Raw genomic sequence first — 19175 nt, 5'->3', positions numbered from 1 at the left:
AAATAAAAAATCCCTCATTTAGTCAATGGTTAGTGAATATTTGATCAATGGTCGGAAGTTCGATTCTCTTTACCAACACCTTCTCGAACGAGCTTATCACACACGATTTGATGGTTTGTCTGACTAACGTGTTCACAAGTGTTAGTCCAAGAGTTTGCCCAGTACCTAATGAAAAGTAAAGACTGCGAGTTTTTATGTCATAAAAAAACAAAAAGTACAAAATAACATGAATATTGCAACTTTCTCAAAAAATATGAAAAACCGAAGGAGATTTCTTAAGATGACTCATTAAAATATGAGTAGGTCTCTTGTGAGACAGTCTCACGAATCTTTATCTGTGAGAATCCTATCGATATCCACAATAAAAAAATAATACTCTTAGCATAAAAAATAATAATTTTTCATGGATGACCCAAATAAGATATCTGTATCACAAAATACGACCCGTGAGACTATTTCACACAAATTTTTGCCTTAATATATATCAAAATAACATGAACATTGGGTATTTGTACGTGTATATATATATACACATACATATATATGTGTTGCGGCACAAATGATATTATAAAAGTCCTTAAATAACTCATTCTCTTCACACACACACACAAACACACACATCTCCATTTCTCCTTTTTAAAGAAGAGAAGCTCGAGACTTGGTAAGAACGGAGAAAAAAGAAAAAAGGCCAAGAAAATTAGTCTCTCAAAATCTCCATTTATATTTGCTCAAATCCGTTCTCTTTTCAAGTATACACCATATACCAAGCATTACATACAGATCATTATACTACTTTTTGTGATATAAGGTTCATATGCAGCCGGAAAACAATCACCACGACATGGATGTAGCCACCGGAGATCGGACAGCGTACAGCGGACCGCTGAACAAGCGGGGTGGAAGAAAAAGTGCTCGTTTCAACCTCCCGGATACTTCCACAACCGCCTCCGCCTCCGCCATGGAGGACTACGTGGAGATCACTCTCGACGTCCGGGAGGACTCGGTGGCCGTGCACAGCGTGAAGACGGCAGGAGGGGTCGACGTGGAGGATCCTGAATTGGCTCTACTGGCCAAAGGACTGGAGAAGAGGTCTTCTATTGGATCATCAGTTGTGAGAAATGCTTCGTCGAAATTCAGGCAGGTTTCGCAGGAGCTTAAGCGCTTGGCCTCGCTTACACGACGGCCACATCCGGTGGGGAGATTCGACCGGACGAAATCCGCCACCGTTCATGCTCTCAAGGGTCTGAAGTTTATCAGCAAGACAGATGGTGGCGCCGCCTGGGCTGGGGTGGAGAAGCGGTTTGATGAGCTTACGGTTAAGACAAACGGGTTGCTGCCCCGTTCACTTTTTTGTGAATGCATTGGTAAGAAGAAAATCAAGAAAAGACACCAATTTTCTCAGCAACCAAATCCCAAAAGTTAAATCTTCGCATGATAATTTTATGCAGCTTCGTGTTTCTTGTTTACACATCCATTCATTTTATCAAGAAACTTATGGGCCGGGTCTATTTTATGTGTAGGCATGAACAAAGAGTCTAAGGAATTCGCCGGCGAGCTTTTCGACGCGCTTGGTCGGAGGAGGAATATCTCCGGCAACTCCATTAACAAGGGACAACTAAGAGAGTTTTGGGATCAAATTTCTGATCAAAGTTTCGATTCTCGGCTTCAAACTTTCTTTGACATGTAAGGATATCAGAAGATAGTAATTTATTGATCTTCATTCCGAAAATATAAATGAATGACATTGATTTCAACGCAGGGTTGATAAAGATGCTGATGGAAGGATCACAGAAGAGGAAGTGAGAGAGGTATGGGGCTTTATTTTTTAAATTTTGTATATAATTTTGTACTATAAATATAATTTTCTATTGTTGTGTTCAACGTATGTGTAACATTGACTTTCTGAGCTTAACATTTTCTATTATTTGTGATCGATGATAGCATTTAAAACATATAATTTTCTTGCTCTTGCAGATTATTACCTTGAGTGCTTCTGCAAATAAGCTGTCAAATATTCAGAAGCAAGCTGATGAATATGCAAGACTAATCATGGAGGAACTAGACCCCAATGAACTCGGATATATCATGGTAATACGAATATGAGATAATTCACAAATTCAATTGCATAAAACAAGCATAATTATATCCTATGAAGGAAAATAACAATATATATATATACTCATCAAACAGATAGAAAACTTGGAGATGCTGTTACTACAAGGTCCTAGCCAATCGGTGCGGGCAGCTGATAGCCGGAACTTGAGCAAAATGCTCAGTGAAAAGCTTAAGCCAACTCAAGACTATCTTGTAAAGAGATGGTACCGAGATTTTAAGTACTTTTTAGTAGATAATTGGCAAAGAGTTTGGGTGATGGCAATATGGATTGGAATCATGGCTGGTCTTTTTGCTTACAAGTATGTGCAATACAAAAATAAAGCGGCGTTCGAAGTAATGGGCCACTGTGTGTGCTTTGCCAAAGGGGCAGCCGAGACTCTAAAGCTAAACATGGCCTTGATTTTGCTTCCTGTGTGCCGAAACACCATCACCTGGCTTAGGAACAAAACTAAACTAGGCAAGGCTGTTCCGTTCGATGACAATCTCAACTTTCACAAAGTAAGTTGGATATCTATGGTTTTGGTCACACTTACTTGCTGCATTTGCTATTCTACTGAATCATAACGAGTCATGTGGAATCATTGCTACCTAAATGAAATAGAAGATTTGTGAATTTAAAATTTTTTACAGCTTTGGCCTAATTTAAGATTGTTTAAACTGCAGCTAATTGCCATAGCAATTGCATTGGGAACTGGGATACATGTCATTAGCCATTTAGCATGTGATTTCCCTCGTCTTCTGCACGCAACGCCAGAAGAGTACGAGCCCATGGAGCAATTCTTTGGCGAACAACCAACGAGCTATTGGTTTTTTGTTAAGGGGTGGGAAGGAGTGACCGGAATCATAATGGTGGTTCTAATGGCTATAGCCTTCACATTAGCATCACCTTGGTTCAGAAGGAACAAAATTCATTTACCAAAACCTTTGGACAAACTCACAGGATTCAATGCATTTTGGTATTCACATCACCTATTCGTTATCGTGTATAGCCTCCTCCTTATTCATAGTATCAAGCTTTATTTGACACACGAATGGTACAATAAAACGGTAAGTACCATTGTACCAAATACCTTATCTTCCCATAAGAATTAACTAGTGACTAGTATTTTCCTTATTTTGGATGATGATCTACAACATAATATGGCATGCACATGCAGACATGGATGTATCTGGCAGTTCCTATCGTACTTTATGCCGGAGAAAGGTTGATTCGAGCATTCAGGTCAAGTATCAAGGCTGTTAAGATCCTAAAGGTGAACATACAGAAAAGGTCATTTAAATCTCTAGTATTTTTTGGTATATTCCAAGTTTTCTTTGGTATTTATGGGCATTATTTGGCCATATGAAGGTGGCTGTCTACCCAGGAAATGTGCTAACACTTCACATGTCAAAGCCACAAGGATTCAAATACAAAAGTGGACAATACATTTTTGTGAACTGTGCAGCAGTCTCTCCATTTGAATGGTACGGACATTTAAAACAATACCACTCTATACATTGTATTACCAATTATCTTTACATTGCTAATGTATGATCAAAGCTTGGAAATTGAGATGACGAATGTTAGTGCTCCACTTTCTACAGGCACCCATTCTCCATTACTTCAGCTCCTAGAGATGATCATGTGAGTGTCCACATTCGGACTCTTGGTGATTGGACTAGGCAACTTAAAGTCGTCTTCTCTGAGGTAAATTTCCTTCACAAAAATCATATGAAATACTAATGGGGAACACTTGGCTCAATTTTTCAAAGTGATCCTGCACCCAAAATCATATACTAATCATTCCAAACTACTACATAGACAAAGTTTGTATTTCTAGAAAAATTATACATGAGAGATTTTTTAAATGATCGACCATTACCCCCACTTGCACTTGCACGTGCACTTGCACTTGCACTAGCACTACTCCCATTCCTATGAACAGATACTTTCATGTGGTATCTCCTTTTATCAAAAGGCAATAGGTCCTCCACGCGATTAGAGTGGCACTCCTAGTGAACCATGTACATCCACCCAGAAAGCCACTTTGATTTGTATGGCTGGTTTTTTCTTTTTAAAGGAAATGTTGATATCCCCACTTTCATTTAGTAATAATCACAATGGAATGTAATATCAATTATTGAAAACAGAAATGGGTGTGTTTGCTATTTTAACTTTCTTGGAAAATGTAGTATCCCGAGAAACTACTCAAACATATTTTATAATGGAAACTTGTCCTTTTTACGTATGTTTGGTAAAATCTACCATACCTGGGTGTCATTCCTGTTCAAACACTGTAGAATTAACCCTGAGACATGACAGAATTTCTGTTGTTTGCGTCTACATAGGATTCCAGTCCTTCACATGTTTGTTGCTAATGGTCTCAGCATTATTTGATATTTTGTTAGGTTTGCCAGCCACCACCAACGGGGAAAAGTGGGCTCCTTAGGGCTGACTTCTTGCAAGGAGAGAATAATCCCAAGTGAGTCACTTACAATTTAATCATTGTACCAAGGCAACACCATTCAATAATAACAAAAAAACAGCATCAAGAATCTGATGAGTAAATACCACAATGTCTGGAAATATATATTGCATGGTGACATTCAACAAAAATGGAACAATGAAATGTGCATTCTGTCTAATGCTGTGTAAATTTCTCGTGAACTTACTCATTACACAATCACTATGACGCTGACATTAATATTCCAAAATTTTGTGATTATGACACAGTTTTCCCAAAGTTCTAATTGATGGTCCATATGGAGCACCAACACAGGACTATAAGAACTATGATGTGGTGCTGCTTGTGGGGCTTGGAATCGGTGCAACACCGATGATCAGTGTCGTCAAAGACATAGTGAATAATATGAAAGCAATGGAGGAGGAAGAGAATTCTTTGGAGGAGGGAAACAGAGGCGGTAACAACACGCCTCCGAATGCTAGCCCTTTGACGAATAAACGAAAGTCGGGAACTGGGAGCGGGAGACACAACTTTAAGACAAGGAGAGCTTATTTCTACTGGGTTACTAGAGAACAAGGCTCCTTTGATTGGTTTAAAGGCGTGATGAATGAAGCAGCTGAAACAGACCATAAGGGAGTAATAGAAATGCACAACTATTGTACTAGTGTGTATGAAGAGGGTGATGCTCGTTCTGCTCTAATCACAATGCTTCAATCACTCAATCATGCCAAGAATGGAGTGGATGTCGTGTCAGGAACTCGGGTTAAGTCCCACTTCGCCAAGCCTAATTGGCGTACGGTTTACAAACGCATCGCCCTTAATCATCCCAATTCAAGAGTTGGTGAGTTTCTTTATGTTAGTTTTTCATTCCTAGGAGGCTGCAATTGGTGATGTATTCAATATTAATCCTTATGATCACATTTTCACAGGAGTATTTTACTGCGGGGCACCACCACCAGTGAAGGAGCTAAGACAGTTGGCCTCTGATTTTTCACACAAGACTACCACCAAATTCGAATTCCACAAAGAAAACTTTTGACCTGGGTTTGTACATAAATTATTGCCAGATCAAATTCAAAACGCGTTAGGATGGACTACCACTAACGTTGGAGGAGGAAAGTTAAGATGATTAAAGCTTTTATCTATCTTTAAAATTTCCCTTTTTTCCTTTTAGAAGTACATAGTCACAGGTGATTTCTTTCCAAGTCTGACCTCATAAAGAGCTATCTCTTTTGATCAGCTAAATTTTATTGGGGGCCTATTTGATTAGTTTTATTTATTAGTGGTGCTACAAATGATAATAGTGATGTATTGGGGGTGGCAATGGCGAACAGTTGCCCAAAACACCAACCCCATTTAGATATTGATCCAGATAAATGTATATGTACTATTTACGTTTTTTCCCCATAAAAGTAAGAGCTTTTCGCACGTTACTTGATTTGTTCAAATCTCAGCTACTTAAAACTTGGAAAATTGCTTTGAGTTTCGTTAATGCCACCTAAAATCCTTGGTCAGACTGTGACTAATAATATCCACGCTTTAATCAGGCAGCCTTCAACTAAGGGACTCCAGATAATATATACAAGATTGAAATGGGATATGTCAACTAAATAAAAGAATGGACAATAGTGGCTGACTTAGGTAAAACATCAATAACTTTTGCTCTATAGTTGGGCAGCTTTCAACTAATTATTATTACAGATGCAACACCGACACAATTGTGAAATGGAAAATGTCTGCTCAAGAAAAGATTGAACACCGTGTTTGATTCCAATGTGAGTATTATAAAAAAAATAGTTATTTTATTACTCTTTGCAGATAAGATATCCAATGAAAAGTTTTACATTAAATATATATGTCACCATCTGCAACAATGCATCAGTTTTTATAATTGCATCCCATGTCATAAGTTTCTTTCCTCTCCTTTTCTCTTCACTATTCCAAGTTCCCGTGATTTCATCTGTAGTTTAGTGTGTTTGGATGGATCGTCCAAGATAGAAACGAGAAGGAAAATGGAAGGACCACAACTTACACATCTTGCTAGGGTAACATAAGGGGAAGGGATGAAATAATCGAAATTAAAGGACAAAAGCCATTCCTATATCATACAATTTCCTTCTTGTGCACTCCTGCTCATCCAATAAAAAGTTTTGAAAATTCAGATGAATGTATTTCCTTCTCGTTGCTTCAATGTTTTACTCGAACCAGTGCTCGTAGTGTACGTACTACATTTAATCATCCCTATCAAACTCATTGATGACCAAAACAATATAAGATGTTACTAGTTAGTATTATAAAGTTTTGCGAAGTATATCTGTTGTGCGTGTCATACCTCGTATTATTAACAAACGACATAGAATGCATGTACAAGCTTTACCGGCAATGAAACCTTTGAGCAAGAGTTGAGTCGAAATTTATTGTAGAAGAGGGAAACCAACCTCATTATCTCTGGGGATTACATAGAGGCTAGAGCTATGCATGAGATTGTTCTTTAGCTATCTTATCGTTTTTCTTCCTCTGGAAATTGGGTCTTATCAGCTGACCAGCTACTGGACTTGGGACTGCAGTAGTATTAGAGGGTTCGAAAGGTATAAGTGGCCTTTTTGCTGGCGGAAACACATCAGCAATAGTATTGCTTGAGGTAGTAGATGGAACTGCTTTTCTCTTAATCTCCCTGAGGATTTCCAGTCTCAAGGATGCTTGAAGTTTTTTCATCTAATTTCTTGCTATTTTGTAATGAAGTATCCAGTTGATCTCTCTCTGAGTTGGATAAACAAGGGAAGGAATCTGAGTCAGGGAGTTCTTCGACGACAATTTGTCGCCATCGATCCCTTGTTAAGCATGCCGTGGTCTTTTCTTGTGGGTTCAAGTTTGCCTCCGAACTCTCTTTTCTTTCAGGGCGTTTTACCCTGCCGTGTTAATGAGATCTTCAATATATTTCACATGGTTCTTGCATACAAAACTTTAAAATGAGTAACACAAAGAAGGAGTTCAGGAAATGATCCTGCTGATTTTATTTCAATAAACACAGCCAAAAGGGAAGAGCCTAGGCTCAAGAAACTTAAATATTTTGTTCATTATTCCAAGCATTGTACATGTCAAAGCGCAAGCCATGCAACTGAATATCAGATTCTGTTAGGACTACAATGGGTCATTTTCGGAGTAAGGACCTTTATTTTTTTTAATGGTAAAAGTCATTTTTTATTAACAACAGTGCATATTTAGAATTCAAATATTTTTTTTATTAGAAACACAAACGATGCGTAAAATACTCAAAATTAGTTTTGTATTGTTCAAATGATCCAAAATTAAATAAAACAGTTAATAATACATTCAATATAAAGTGGTAGAATTTATATTAATAAATATCTAACCAAAAATATTTTTAAAATTAAATTTAAAAAGAATAATTGTGGAGTCACTTTATAAAATAAAAAATATAACACATCCCAAATAAAACAGTAGTAAAAAAATTCAAAATAGAACTGTAACAGAAAAAATATATGTGAAGAAAATCACAATAAGAGTGAAGAAAATGATTTACCTAACTAGTAGGCTGTGTTTTACAAGCAAGTTCATTTCTTGATGGAAGCCTCTCTCATGCTGGACAGGGTCGTACTCATTTATTTCTATCTGGGAATGGTAAATCACCTTTTATTATCATCCCAAGATGATAAAACATGATTACTTTCAGGAAAAAATGCAGCTAAATTTTCCATCTCTATCCTAATTGAGGTCAAATGAGCATGTCACTGCAATGATTCACATGTTTGAACAGATGGCCATATTAATATGTCAACAGAATGCAAGTAAATATAAACATGCATATGCTATCAACACGAAGAACATAACTTTGGATGTCTTATTTAATTCTATATTACAAAAACACGCCCGTCTTTATGTGTATATATGAAAAAATTAATAGTTGTGGACTCCCTTTCATTCATCGATTACAAGTGTATAGCTGTGCAATAGATATCAGATAATAAAACGTTGGTGCCTTATGAGTGACAAAAAAACTATTGTGACAATCCATATCTAACCTTGAGCAGAGACTCTTGAACGGTGTTTTCAATCTCTTTATATCCATCACAGTGAACAAGACGGCTGGTATCAGGGATGGGCAGAAATTCTTCTGAGGCTAAAAGCCGCTGCATGTTAAGGGGACAAGAGAAAGGAAGTCGATCATGAAAACTTTCTTAAAACAATTAAAAGTTAAGTACTCTGTGTTTATAGTTACTCTGTGTTTATCTAGGCTTTATTGAAGGAACATTGAAGAGAGCAAATTATTTGAAATTGATTTTCCTTTCTAATCCTATGATACTTACGTTGAAACCTTTGGATGTATTCGGGTATCGTGAAGAAATAGAAAAAATAAATGCATAAATCAATGATTAACTCAAACAAATAAATTTAAATAAGTTCTTCTGTCCTCTTTTACTAAAACAAGTACTTCGTCGAAGATCTAAATGTAGATTTAAGTTCAGAAATAATGATATTATTCCAAAACAGAGTCAGACATGAAGAAAATGGAATCGAATATACATATTATTTGATGACAATAGCGATTTTTTTCTTATCCTATGAACCGTCCCCTCCGTCATTATCTCTAGTGTGTAGTTAGTCAATTCTTGATCGGGGGAGTTTCGTAAGATTTAGTATGAAAATAAATCATGAATGCAGACCAAAACTATTTTAAAAGGTTAAAAAGAAAAAAATATCAAGACCGTGAAAGATTGAAAATGTAAGAGTATCCAAGAGCACTTTCTGGAAACAGATTTATGTGAGAAGGTTAGAGAGTAGAAATAATAAAATAGATGAAGAAAAAGGAGAATGACAAATTAAATATCACAAAATCAAAGAGGGGTTGAAAGAGCAATTACCCTAAGAACCATCAACCCTTTCTCCGAAGGTAAAAGAATATAATAACATTTGAATGAGGTCTCCATTAAAGTTTCCAGATTACAATTAGAAGAGCAAACCAAGCCCTGATCAAGGGAAGCTAGAACACAGCAGACTGCTTGAAAGACTGCAAAAGATGAGCCAAAAGTGAAAGAAATCAACACCAAACTCATAGAGAATACTGTAAATCTATTGATCCGGACCTTGATTGTTGAGCTTTGACCTATCCATATCATCCGTATTAGGAAAGGTTGATGGAGCAACAACATAGGTAGTGCCATTTATTACCCCTATCAGGAACAGATAGATTGACGGGTTAGCATGTGTTGCAAGTGAACCATTTATTATTTATGGATGAACCAATAAATATTTCTTTCAGATTAATGATAATTTAACCATCCATCTGGATAATACGTAGCCCTTCATAACCAGCAAATAGATGGAGACAGATTAAAAACAAAGTTTGATATATCACATGCAAAATGAAATTTCTTTCAAGGGTGTTTTGAAATATACAAGAATGAGAACTGCTATTTGTCTCTAACATTAGCCAATGGAAGTCTTTCTATTTGCTTGTGAAAAATGCAATTGAACACAGATAATTAACTGCAGAACTTGCAAACAGAGATTGAATTCAAATTTCACGAAATAAGTTGGACACAACTTTTATTGGAGGACCACCTGGTTGGAAGGCTAAAATTACTGGAAATGAGGCATCAAGTTCATATTGTCTCAATCAAGCCTCAAGGATAGAAACTCAACCCGTTCTTAAAGAAAGCACAAGCGGAAGAGTTTCAACATAGAGTATATAAGATTTATGCTTGTTGCTCATCCTTGATGTTTGTGAAAACCATCACAAGCTTCAATAACATATATTCCAATAAAAAGATGCCTTATTCAAAGATTTACCTTCACTTAGAGAACGTAAATCTGTTCTCTGAATGACATTGAAGTTGATGGGTGAAGATACTTTTTGGAGTTTCTCGTTGCTATAGAAAGAAGGCATGTAGAGGGTCGTTTCACCAATCTCAACAGAATTCTCCCATATATCTAAAGTTTCAAGATTATCGTTGGTTATTGGACAACGAGAAGACATCTGAGATAGTTTTAACTTTGAGGGGCCTATTGGAATGCCGTGACACCTGCAAGTCTATTTGAATAAAAGCTAAATGCAAGCATAATGGATGTCATATTAATGCAAAAAACAGAGCCAATGTAAACAAGGGAACATATCCAAGTTAAGATAACCACTATTAATTCAAAGAGCTCTGGAATCTTTTGATTTATAGAGCACGGAAAAAAATGCAATCATTTACCTGTCTTCTTGAGACTCTTTGCTCAAACTATCACAAAGCTAAGAACAATATACCCTCTTTATTCTGTTATGGAATATCCTTTGTAGCATTCAATGAGACATAAGTAGTGGAATTTCTTCATACAGACATACTACTAACAAGGCTAGCTCAGTTATGACTATGACTACGTGTAGAACTTCAAAAAGGAAATACACGCTAACAAATTGATATCTGCATTTAGATTTTCTTTTCTATTTAAATCACATGATCATGAAATATACTCTGGATTTAAAACTTCATGATAACAATGTAAACATTTCGTCACAGTGAATAAAATATGAAGATACCTTGCAAAAAATGAATCCATCAATTATTGGGTGGAAAAATGTGAACAGATTGCAGGATAACTGGTTCAGAGAGCCTAAAAAATTGATCTTGAAGACGAAACGAGCCTGTAGTTGTTCTTCCTTCTCAACTTTTAATTCTTGAAACCATCTTTTTGCAAGACCAGACAGTACATAGAGATCTGCAAATACATTTTTTATGAGCAAAAACACCGGATACATGTTTACGACTTCAGCGGAAACTTTGTGATGGACATATGATTATAGTCTCCGAACAGTTATCCTTAGTTTCTTTCATGCGACCAGAACTAGGTCCTTGTAAATTCAAACACGGTGTTTCACGAGTGGTGTACATATTAATAAAAATTCCAAGACATCTTTGACTCTGACCAAGTTATGGAAGTTAAACAATAAGCCTACAAGATGCCTGCCATTAGCTCTCTCTTTTTCCATAATTATGTGGAAAGGACACATTAATGTGATTTTAAATATATTTGTGAGTTGTATTGTGCTAACATTAATTAGCAGAATAGGGATCCAAATGAAGGTATTGTTGCCTGACAAAAATTCAGACTTGACGAAAAAAGAGAGGAGAAATGGTATCTGTATAACATGGTGTGTGTGTTATCCACAATCACATGATATGCTGGAGAAACTTTATATCGTTAAACTAGTGAGAGTAAGATCTAGATGACATTGAGAATACGAGTTATATCATGTAATAGCAATGTATTAACCTGGAATACATGTCGAAAATTTGCAGTTCCTAAGGTCGCCAATCTTATTTACAACGTGGTTGATATTCACAGTGACATCACCAAAGAGGCTTGCTTTTCGCTCCAAGAAAACAAACTCAAGGGACACATTTTGATCCGTCGTATCCTGTTAAAATGTCCACCAACTAATGAATATAATATGGTTATTAAGAAAGACAGTAAATTGAAAACAATGGTGGAATCTCTGACCAGTATGGCATCTCGTGTCCCATGGTCCAGGGTTTCGATGAAACAAGAACTTATAATTATTACTTTTGTTTTAATAGCTCTCTCAGAAGTTTGCCATGAGTTTAAGACTACTTCATCTAGAACCGCTTCTAGCTTTAGTTCTGCGATAAAATCATCACAATTAGCAATCATTCCAACTGGGAATAAGGGTAGTTAATTTAAGCATGCATGATTATACTTCGTACTTATCATGAGAGACCAACAGGGAGTTGCAATAATAAGTACCTTCGCAGAATAGAGATTCAAAATCATTAATTTCAGCAGTGAAATTGTCAGTGGGCAAAGTATTCAAAGCATGGTGAAAGTCGTGCAGATCGAAGTCTCCTTGTGGACTATAAGCAACCCTCATCTGTCACAATAGTAGTTCCACCTCCTTAGACTTGTGTAAATAAGGCAGGTTACTTTTGTGTGCGAGATCTCGAAATCATTCATCCTCATTGCAGGGGAAAATAATCAGACAAACAAAATAGTCATAGAAGATGTTAAACTTGTTAGCTCTAAAGCCACACTGATATGAACACAACGAGATCCCGTGGAGAAAAAAAGCAATAAAATGCCAATCCAAACAAAAAACCTTAGGTTGCGTTTGTATTGATGGGAGGATTCCAAGTCAAAGAAATCTATGGATTGGAATTGATAAGTTGACAATTTGAATTTGAAATTTCAAATTTTTCATTCTAATTTCGAATCAAATGGATATAATAGATTTGAAACGTGGAAATCCACTTGAATCCATCAATTCAAACACAACCTTGATAAAAGTTAAGGTTATGTTCTCCAACAATATCGCCAGACACAAGTAATAACTTCACTAAAGCATAGAAAAACACGCTACTAGCTTAAAGTTGAATTCATACAGTCAATCCATGCATACCATAAACTACCGTAATCGGCTTCAATTTAGCCGGATATAGCATAAAAAATAATTAATATACAAGCTCCGATAAACTAAATCGCGCATAAGAGAAAAATTTCGAGTAGAATACCTCATCGCAACACCAGTTCACATCCGTGAAGATATAGTAAAGTCCAATGAGATCTAGCAGGGGCTTCGACTCAGTGGTACGGGAGCTCTCATTGCGGTTTGACGATGAAAGTGCACAGTAATTCCCCAGCATCATCAATGACTAGCAAAGCAGCAAGAAATTGAAAAAAAATCTAATTCAACAAGTATCCGATCCACAAATTAATTTCTCGGATGTCGAGATTCAGGGGACGCGATCAAAAAATAAACCGATTTAGCTAACTTCTTCGATTATTTCATTCCATCTTGGCGCAAGTATACCTGTTTCAAATCTTGCAGATGTGGAGGTGGTATGGTCCGAAGATCCAGAACAAAGCATAGCAGAACCATTTTTCAGCTGCCTTCGCTTCGCCGGAGAAATGGTGAATGGTTGCTTAAGTCCTCAGGTTTATATACGTATGTGCCTACAGTTTGGCGCGAACTTGAGCTGTGTGTAAAAATTGGAATCCACAGCCTACCATTAAAAAATCAATTTTTAAGTTCAATTTTTATATATTGGTATTACAAATTTACCTTAATCACTATAACTTATCATTTTCCTCCGTAGATTTTATCATCACACGAATTGATCTGATCTATATTTTATTGAAAAAATATTTTTGACATAAAAATAATATTTTTTTCATGAATTGGTTGAATCAAAGATAAATATCATAAAATTGACATGTAAGACGGTCTCATATGAGTTTTTGTGATTAAATAATTATTTACGTATAATTTATTTGGGTAAATCCTTTATTTAGGGGGGTGAGGATGACAATTTTGGAAGAACATAAGAAAATTAAATTTTTTCACATCATAATTTATCAATGAAATCTATAATAGAGAGATCTGAAAATATAAAGGCAAAAACTTGTGTCAGACAGTCTCACAGGTCGTATTTTGTGAGACGGATTTCTTACTTAGGTCACCCATGAAAAAATATTATTTTTTATGCTAAGAGTATTATTTTTTATTATGAATATCAGTAGAGTTGACCCGTCTCACAGATAAAAATTCTTGAGACCGTCTCACAAGAGTCTTACTCAAACATAAAATATAACAATAACAATAAATGTTCTCATGATATCAACACCTGAAAATTCTTAAACCGAGGTAATCCTAATTATACATCAAGTTTTTAAATGTAGGTGCTCATTCTGTCTTGTTTAATTTTGTCTCATTTTAGCTATTTCCAGTAAGTAGTATTAACTACATTGATTCTACATACAGAATCATCGGATCAGTAATCTGGATAATTCACCACAAAAAAACGTGTTGATTAGCGACGGACAAAACGGTCGCAAATGAGATTAGCAACAATTTTTAATTTCGTCTCTAAAACAGTCGCCGTTGTTGATTAATTACAATATATTTATAAAACCGTGGTTATATTAGTGATGATTTACATAAAACCGTCGCTAGCATAACGACGATATTCATTGTATATTACTCCGTAAACAGAGACGAAATTCATAAAAAAATCAGTGGCCAAAACGACTGACATTTAATGATTTTATGGTGGTGTAGTGACGATTTGATCGACGATATTAATTAAGCCGTCGTTACTTAGCAACTATTTAAATTAAAAAGTGTCGTTACTTTTAGATGAATTTTGTTAAAAATTGTCGCCATTTTCAGCGATGGTTTGTTAATATCTGTAGCTAATATTTTTTTCCATAATCGTTTAAATTTAATTTTTTATGTTTAGTCTCAAAAATATATTTTTTTAAAAAAAGTTACTAATGTATTTTTATACTTTTATTGCTAATCATTACTAATACATTATATAAAAATATAGTTTTAACTAATGAATTTGAATATAGATCACATTAGTAAATTAACTAGAATATGTTAGATATATAAAATAAAATCGTGAAATAACATCGATATATAATAAAAGTGTGCTTCATCAAAATATAATAAAATTATAAGGCGCATCAGTCTCGTTGTCCTCCTCGTCACCTTCATCATCCTCGTGTACGTTGTCATCGTCGTAGTGTGTGATGGCCCGATGTACTGCTTTCAATACTTGCGTCCATGGAAAGATCTACGGTCCTGTGAGGGTCCGACGACAAAGCTGTCGCATGCAAGGAGTTGTGTCCATGGACTGCACGACCTTAAGACTACACATTTGGTTGTATAGGTGTTCTTTGAGACAAGCCAAGAACAACATGTATTTACTCTTCCAAAGAGGACATTTATTCGATTTGTAGTTATCTTGGAATAAATTTCATTAGATTTGTAGTTATTATGGCTTAGTGTTTTTTGGTGAAATTTAAATTATTAAATTTTGAGAACACCGCTGTCCACGATGTACATTTTCGGGTGTTACAGAAATCAAGTGAACAAAAATCAAATTTTGTGTGTGTATATATAGTAGACATTGTTGGTCCCACGTGCGAAATTTGAGATAATAAAACCCGAAAATAAAGAATAAACTGGACATCGAGATTTACGTGGAAAACCCCTAAAAATTATTAGGGTAAAAACCACGGACAAGATGAAAAGAATTTCACTATAATATTTTGTGGTGTACAACTCACACACTGTGTTTCCAAAGAGAACACACACTCTTTTAATACAGGAGAACAAAACATCTCACAAATATTATAGAACTAAGCACTCAAATGCTTATAAGATGAGAGAAAACTCGAAGAAGGGATAATTTCAGAATGAAGGGGGAGCTCTATTTATAGAACCACTTGTCAGTGTGAAAACGCGTCTTCCATCTTTCCACGAAATTGCCAACCCATGTTTAAAATTCAGCTGCCCAATTTCTGACTCCCGACAGGCATTTACTCCCGACATGCATTTAATGCATTCACAATTGCTTGCCTACATTTCTCCCACTTGGAGATTTGATTGAGAATCAAACACATCTCCACACATCTTTTCAATCTTGCCATTACCTGCTGCTTACGTTTCTGCTAGGCCATTTGAGGATCTACACCACTCAAACTTATCAGTGTTCACTAGCTTGGTCAAAAAATCAGCTATGTTTTCTTTCGTATGGATCTTCTGCATATCCACACTTCCTTCTTCTACTACTTCTCGCACAAAATGAAATTGTACTTCAATGTGTTTCGTCCTGGAATGAAAAGCTGGATTCTTTGCGATACGCAAGGCACTCTGACTGTCACAAAACAAAGATACTTTCTCTTGTTTGTGCCCGATCTCCTCCAATAACATTTTAATCCATATTGCCTCCTTGCAACCTTGAGTAGCTGTCATGTATTCTGTCTCTGTTGTAGATAATGCCACAACTGTCTGCAATTTTGAAACCCAGCTTACTGCTCCCCCTGCAAGTGTAAACACATAACCAGTAGTAGATTTCCTCTTATCAGGATCACCTGCATAATCTGAATCGACATAGGCCCTGAGTGTAAAATCTGATCCTCCATAACATAATGCAGCATTCGAGGTACCCTTAATGTATCTAAGGATCCTCTTGACAATGCTCCAATGCTCTCGTCCAGGATTCGCCATATACCGACTAACTGCTCTCACTGCTTGAGCAATGTCCGGTCTTGTACAGATCATGGCGAACATCAAACTTCCCACTGCTGATGCATACGGTACTCGAGACATCTCCATCCTCTCTGCTTCACTGCTAGGACACATCTCGGAGGATAACTTGTAGTTAACAGGAAGATGAGTCGATATTGGCTTACTATCTTGCATGTTGAAGCGTTGCAAGACTTTCTTCAAATAATTTTTCTGGGAAAGCAAATCTTTCTGTTATTTCTATCTCGGTGAACTTGCATCCCTAGAATCTTGTTTGCTGGTCCCAAGTCCTTCATATCAAATTCCCTGGCCAACTGTGCCTTCAATCCTTAGACCTGATCTTTGTTGGGGCCTGCTACCAACATGTCGTCCACATACAACAGCAAAATGATATAATCATCACCAGACCTCTTGAAATACGTACAAGGGTCTGCACTCAGTCTGTTGTATCTAAGACTCATGATATAGGAATAAAATCTCTTGTACCAACACCTCGGCGCCTGTTTGAGACCGTACAGAGATTTCTTCAACCTGCAAACCAAGTTCTCTTTGCCTTTTTCCGCAAAACCTTCTGGCTGGAGCATATATATTTCTTCTTCAAGATCTCCATGAAGAAATGTCGTTTTCACATCTAGCTGTTCTAGATGTAGGTCAAACACCGCACACAATGCCAACACCACACTGACTGTTGTAAGCCGAACCACAGGAGAAAATATCTCATTGAAGTCAATGCCTTCTTTCTGAGCATACTATTTTACCACCAATCTAGCACGATACCGCTCCACTTGGTTATTGCCATCACGCTTGATCTTATAGACCCATCTGTTTCCAATGGCTTTCCTCCCTCGTGGTAGTGTAACAAGATCCCAAGTTTTATTCATGTCTAATGCCTCCAATTCTTCTTGCATTGCTATCATCCACAAAGATACATCCGAGCTTTGAGTAGCCTCGTGGAAACTCGATGGCTCACCATCCTCTGATAATAGACAATATGCAATGTTGCTTTCAGTGACATAATCTGAAAGCCAACCTGGTGGTCTTCTGTCTCGAGTTGACTGCCTCACATTAGAAACCTCAGACTCAACATGTTCTTGTTCTTCGTGCTCTGGTACTGCTTCACAAGAAACTTGACATTTGTCCGTCTTATTTTCCACCTGAAATATAGTAGTTTCTGAATTCAATGTGCATTTGTCTCCCTTTACTTTATCTTCCTCGAATATAACATCCCTGCTGATGACAAGCTTGTGAACAGTAGGATCCCACAAGCGAAACCCCTTTACTCCATCAGCATAACCCAAGAAGATACATTTTCTGGATATCGAATCCAACTTCGATCTTTTTTGCTCATTGTACAGAACGTACACAGGACTTCCAAATGTATGCAAATGAGAATAATCTAGCGGCTTCCCGGTCCACATCTCCATCGGAGTCTTCAGATCAATCGCCACTGAAGGAGAACGATTGATAATATAACAAGCGGTTTTGACTGCTTCGGCCCAAAATGACTTTTCTAGATCTGCAGTCCTCAACATAGCTCTTGTTCTGTCCAACAAGGTTCTGTTCATCCGCTCTGCCACTCCATTCTGTTGAGGTGTGTAAGCCGTCGTAAACTGTCTTTTGATGCCCTCATGTTGACAATATGCATCAAATTCGTCACTGGTATATTCTCCTCCATTGTCAGTCCTTAGACACTTGATTTTTTTTTTCTGAATCAAGTTCAACCCGCGCTTTGAAATCTTTGAAGATCTGGAAAACATCTGATTTCTTCTTGATTGGATACACCCAACATCTCCTAGAAAAATCATCAATGAACGAGACAAAGTATCTCGCTCCTCCTAGGGATACAACCGGTGTTTGCCAAACATCCGAATGAATCAGCTCCAATATGCTTTTGCTCCTGGCAGTAGAAGTGCCAAACTTTAATCTGTGTTGTTTACTGGTAACACAGTGCTCACAAAAGAATAGTGACACTTTTGTAAGTCCCTGCAGCAGCTTCCGTTCTGAGAGAATTTTCAACCCTCGTTCTGACATATGCCCGAGCTTTCTATGCCATAACACTGTTAATTCTTCTCCTGAACCAATTGATGCAACAGCTAGTTCTGCCTCTTTGTGTGTTTCTCCCAAAAGTACATACAGATTTGCAGCAACTTTTTCCGCTTTCATAACCACAAGCGTGCACTTCACAATTTTCATGATCCCGTTCTCGATACGAGTTTTGCACCCGATGTCATCCAATTGCCCCAAGGACAAAAGATTCTTCGTCAGTCCTTTCACATGTCGTACCTCCTGTATGGTGCGAATGGTGTCATCAAACATTTTAATTTTGATAGTACCGACCCCAGCGATTTCCAAGACATTATCATTTCTCATGAATACAGATCCTCCTGAGACTGGTTCATAATGATCAAACCATTCTCTCCGATACGTCATATGCCACGTCACTCCTGAATCCATAATCCATGTGTCACAAAATTTGTGTCTGCCTTCTGCAACAGTTGCTGATTCGCTGGATAATATTTCACCACTGCCTGAAGTACTGGCCACATTTCCTTGAGAACTTT

General features: G+C 36.9%; 2 protein-coding genes across 2 annotated transcripts; one reads left to right on the top strand and one right to left on the bottom strand.

The window, feature by feature from the left end:
* Nucleotides 1-594: 594 nt before the first annotated feature.
* LOC142520552 (respiratory burst oxidase homolog protein C-like) lies at nt 595-5987 on the top strand. Its single transcript, XM_075623574.1, has 12 exons — nt 595-1364; nt 1521-1683; nt 1760-1808; nt 1975-2088; nt 2191-2613; nt 2779-3162; nt 3273-3368; nt 3464-3579; nt 3700-3802; nt 4504-4577; nt 4829-5400; nt 5489-5987. Exons 1-12 carry the CDS (start codon nt 815-817, stop codon nt 5596-5598), a joined length of 2754 nt encoding a protein of 917 aa, XP_075479689.1. The 5' UTR covers nt 595-814; the 3' UTR covers nt 5599-5987.
* A 1211-nt stretch (nt 5988-7198) lies between these two features.
* LOC142520903 (uncharacterized) lies at nt 7199-13554 on the bottom strand. Its single transcript, XM_075624061.1, has 12 exons — nt 13390-13554; nt 13091-13231; nt 12330-12453; nt 12066-12205; nt 11838-11982; nt 11104-11282; nt 10371-10611; nt 9665-9751; nt 9443-9588; nt 8603-8710; nt 8104-8192; nt 7199-7468 (listed from the first exon to the last, which is right to left on the bottom strand). The coding sequence occupies exons 1-12, from the start codon at nt 13456-13458 to the stop codon at nt 7225-7227; spliced, it is 1713 nt and encodes a 570-aa protein (XP_075480176.1). The 5' UTR covers nt 13459-13554; the 3' UTR covers nt 7199-7224.
* Nucleotides 13555-19175: the final 5621 nt, after the last annotated feature.

Source organism: Primulina tabacum, chromosome 12, assembly GCF_025594145.1.
Source record: "Primulina tabacum isolate GXHZ01 chromosome 12, ASM2559414v2, whole genome shotgun sequence".
Lineage (NCBI taxonomy): Eukaryota > Viridiplantae > Streptophyta > Magnoliopsida > Lamiales > Gesneriaceae > Primulina > Primulina tabacum.
Note: the sequence above shows the minus strand (reverse complement) of the source record. Positions and strands in the feature narration are given on the sequence as shown.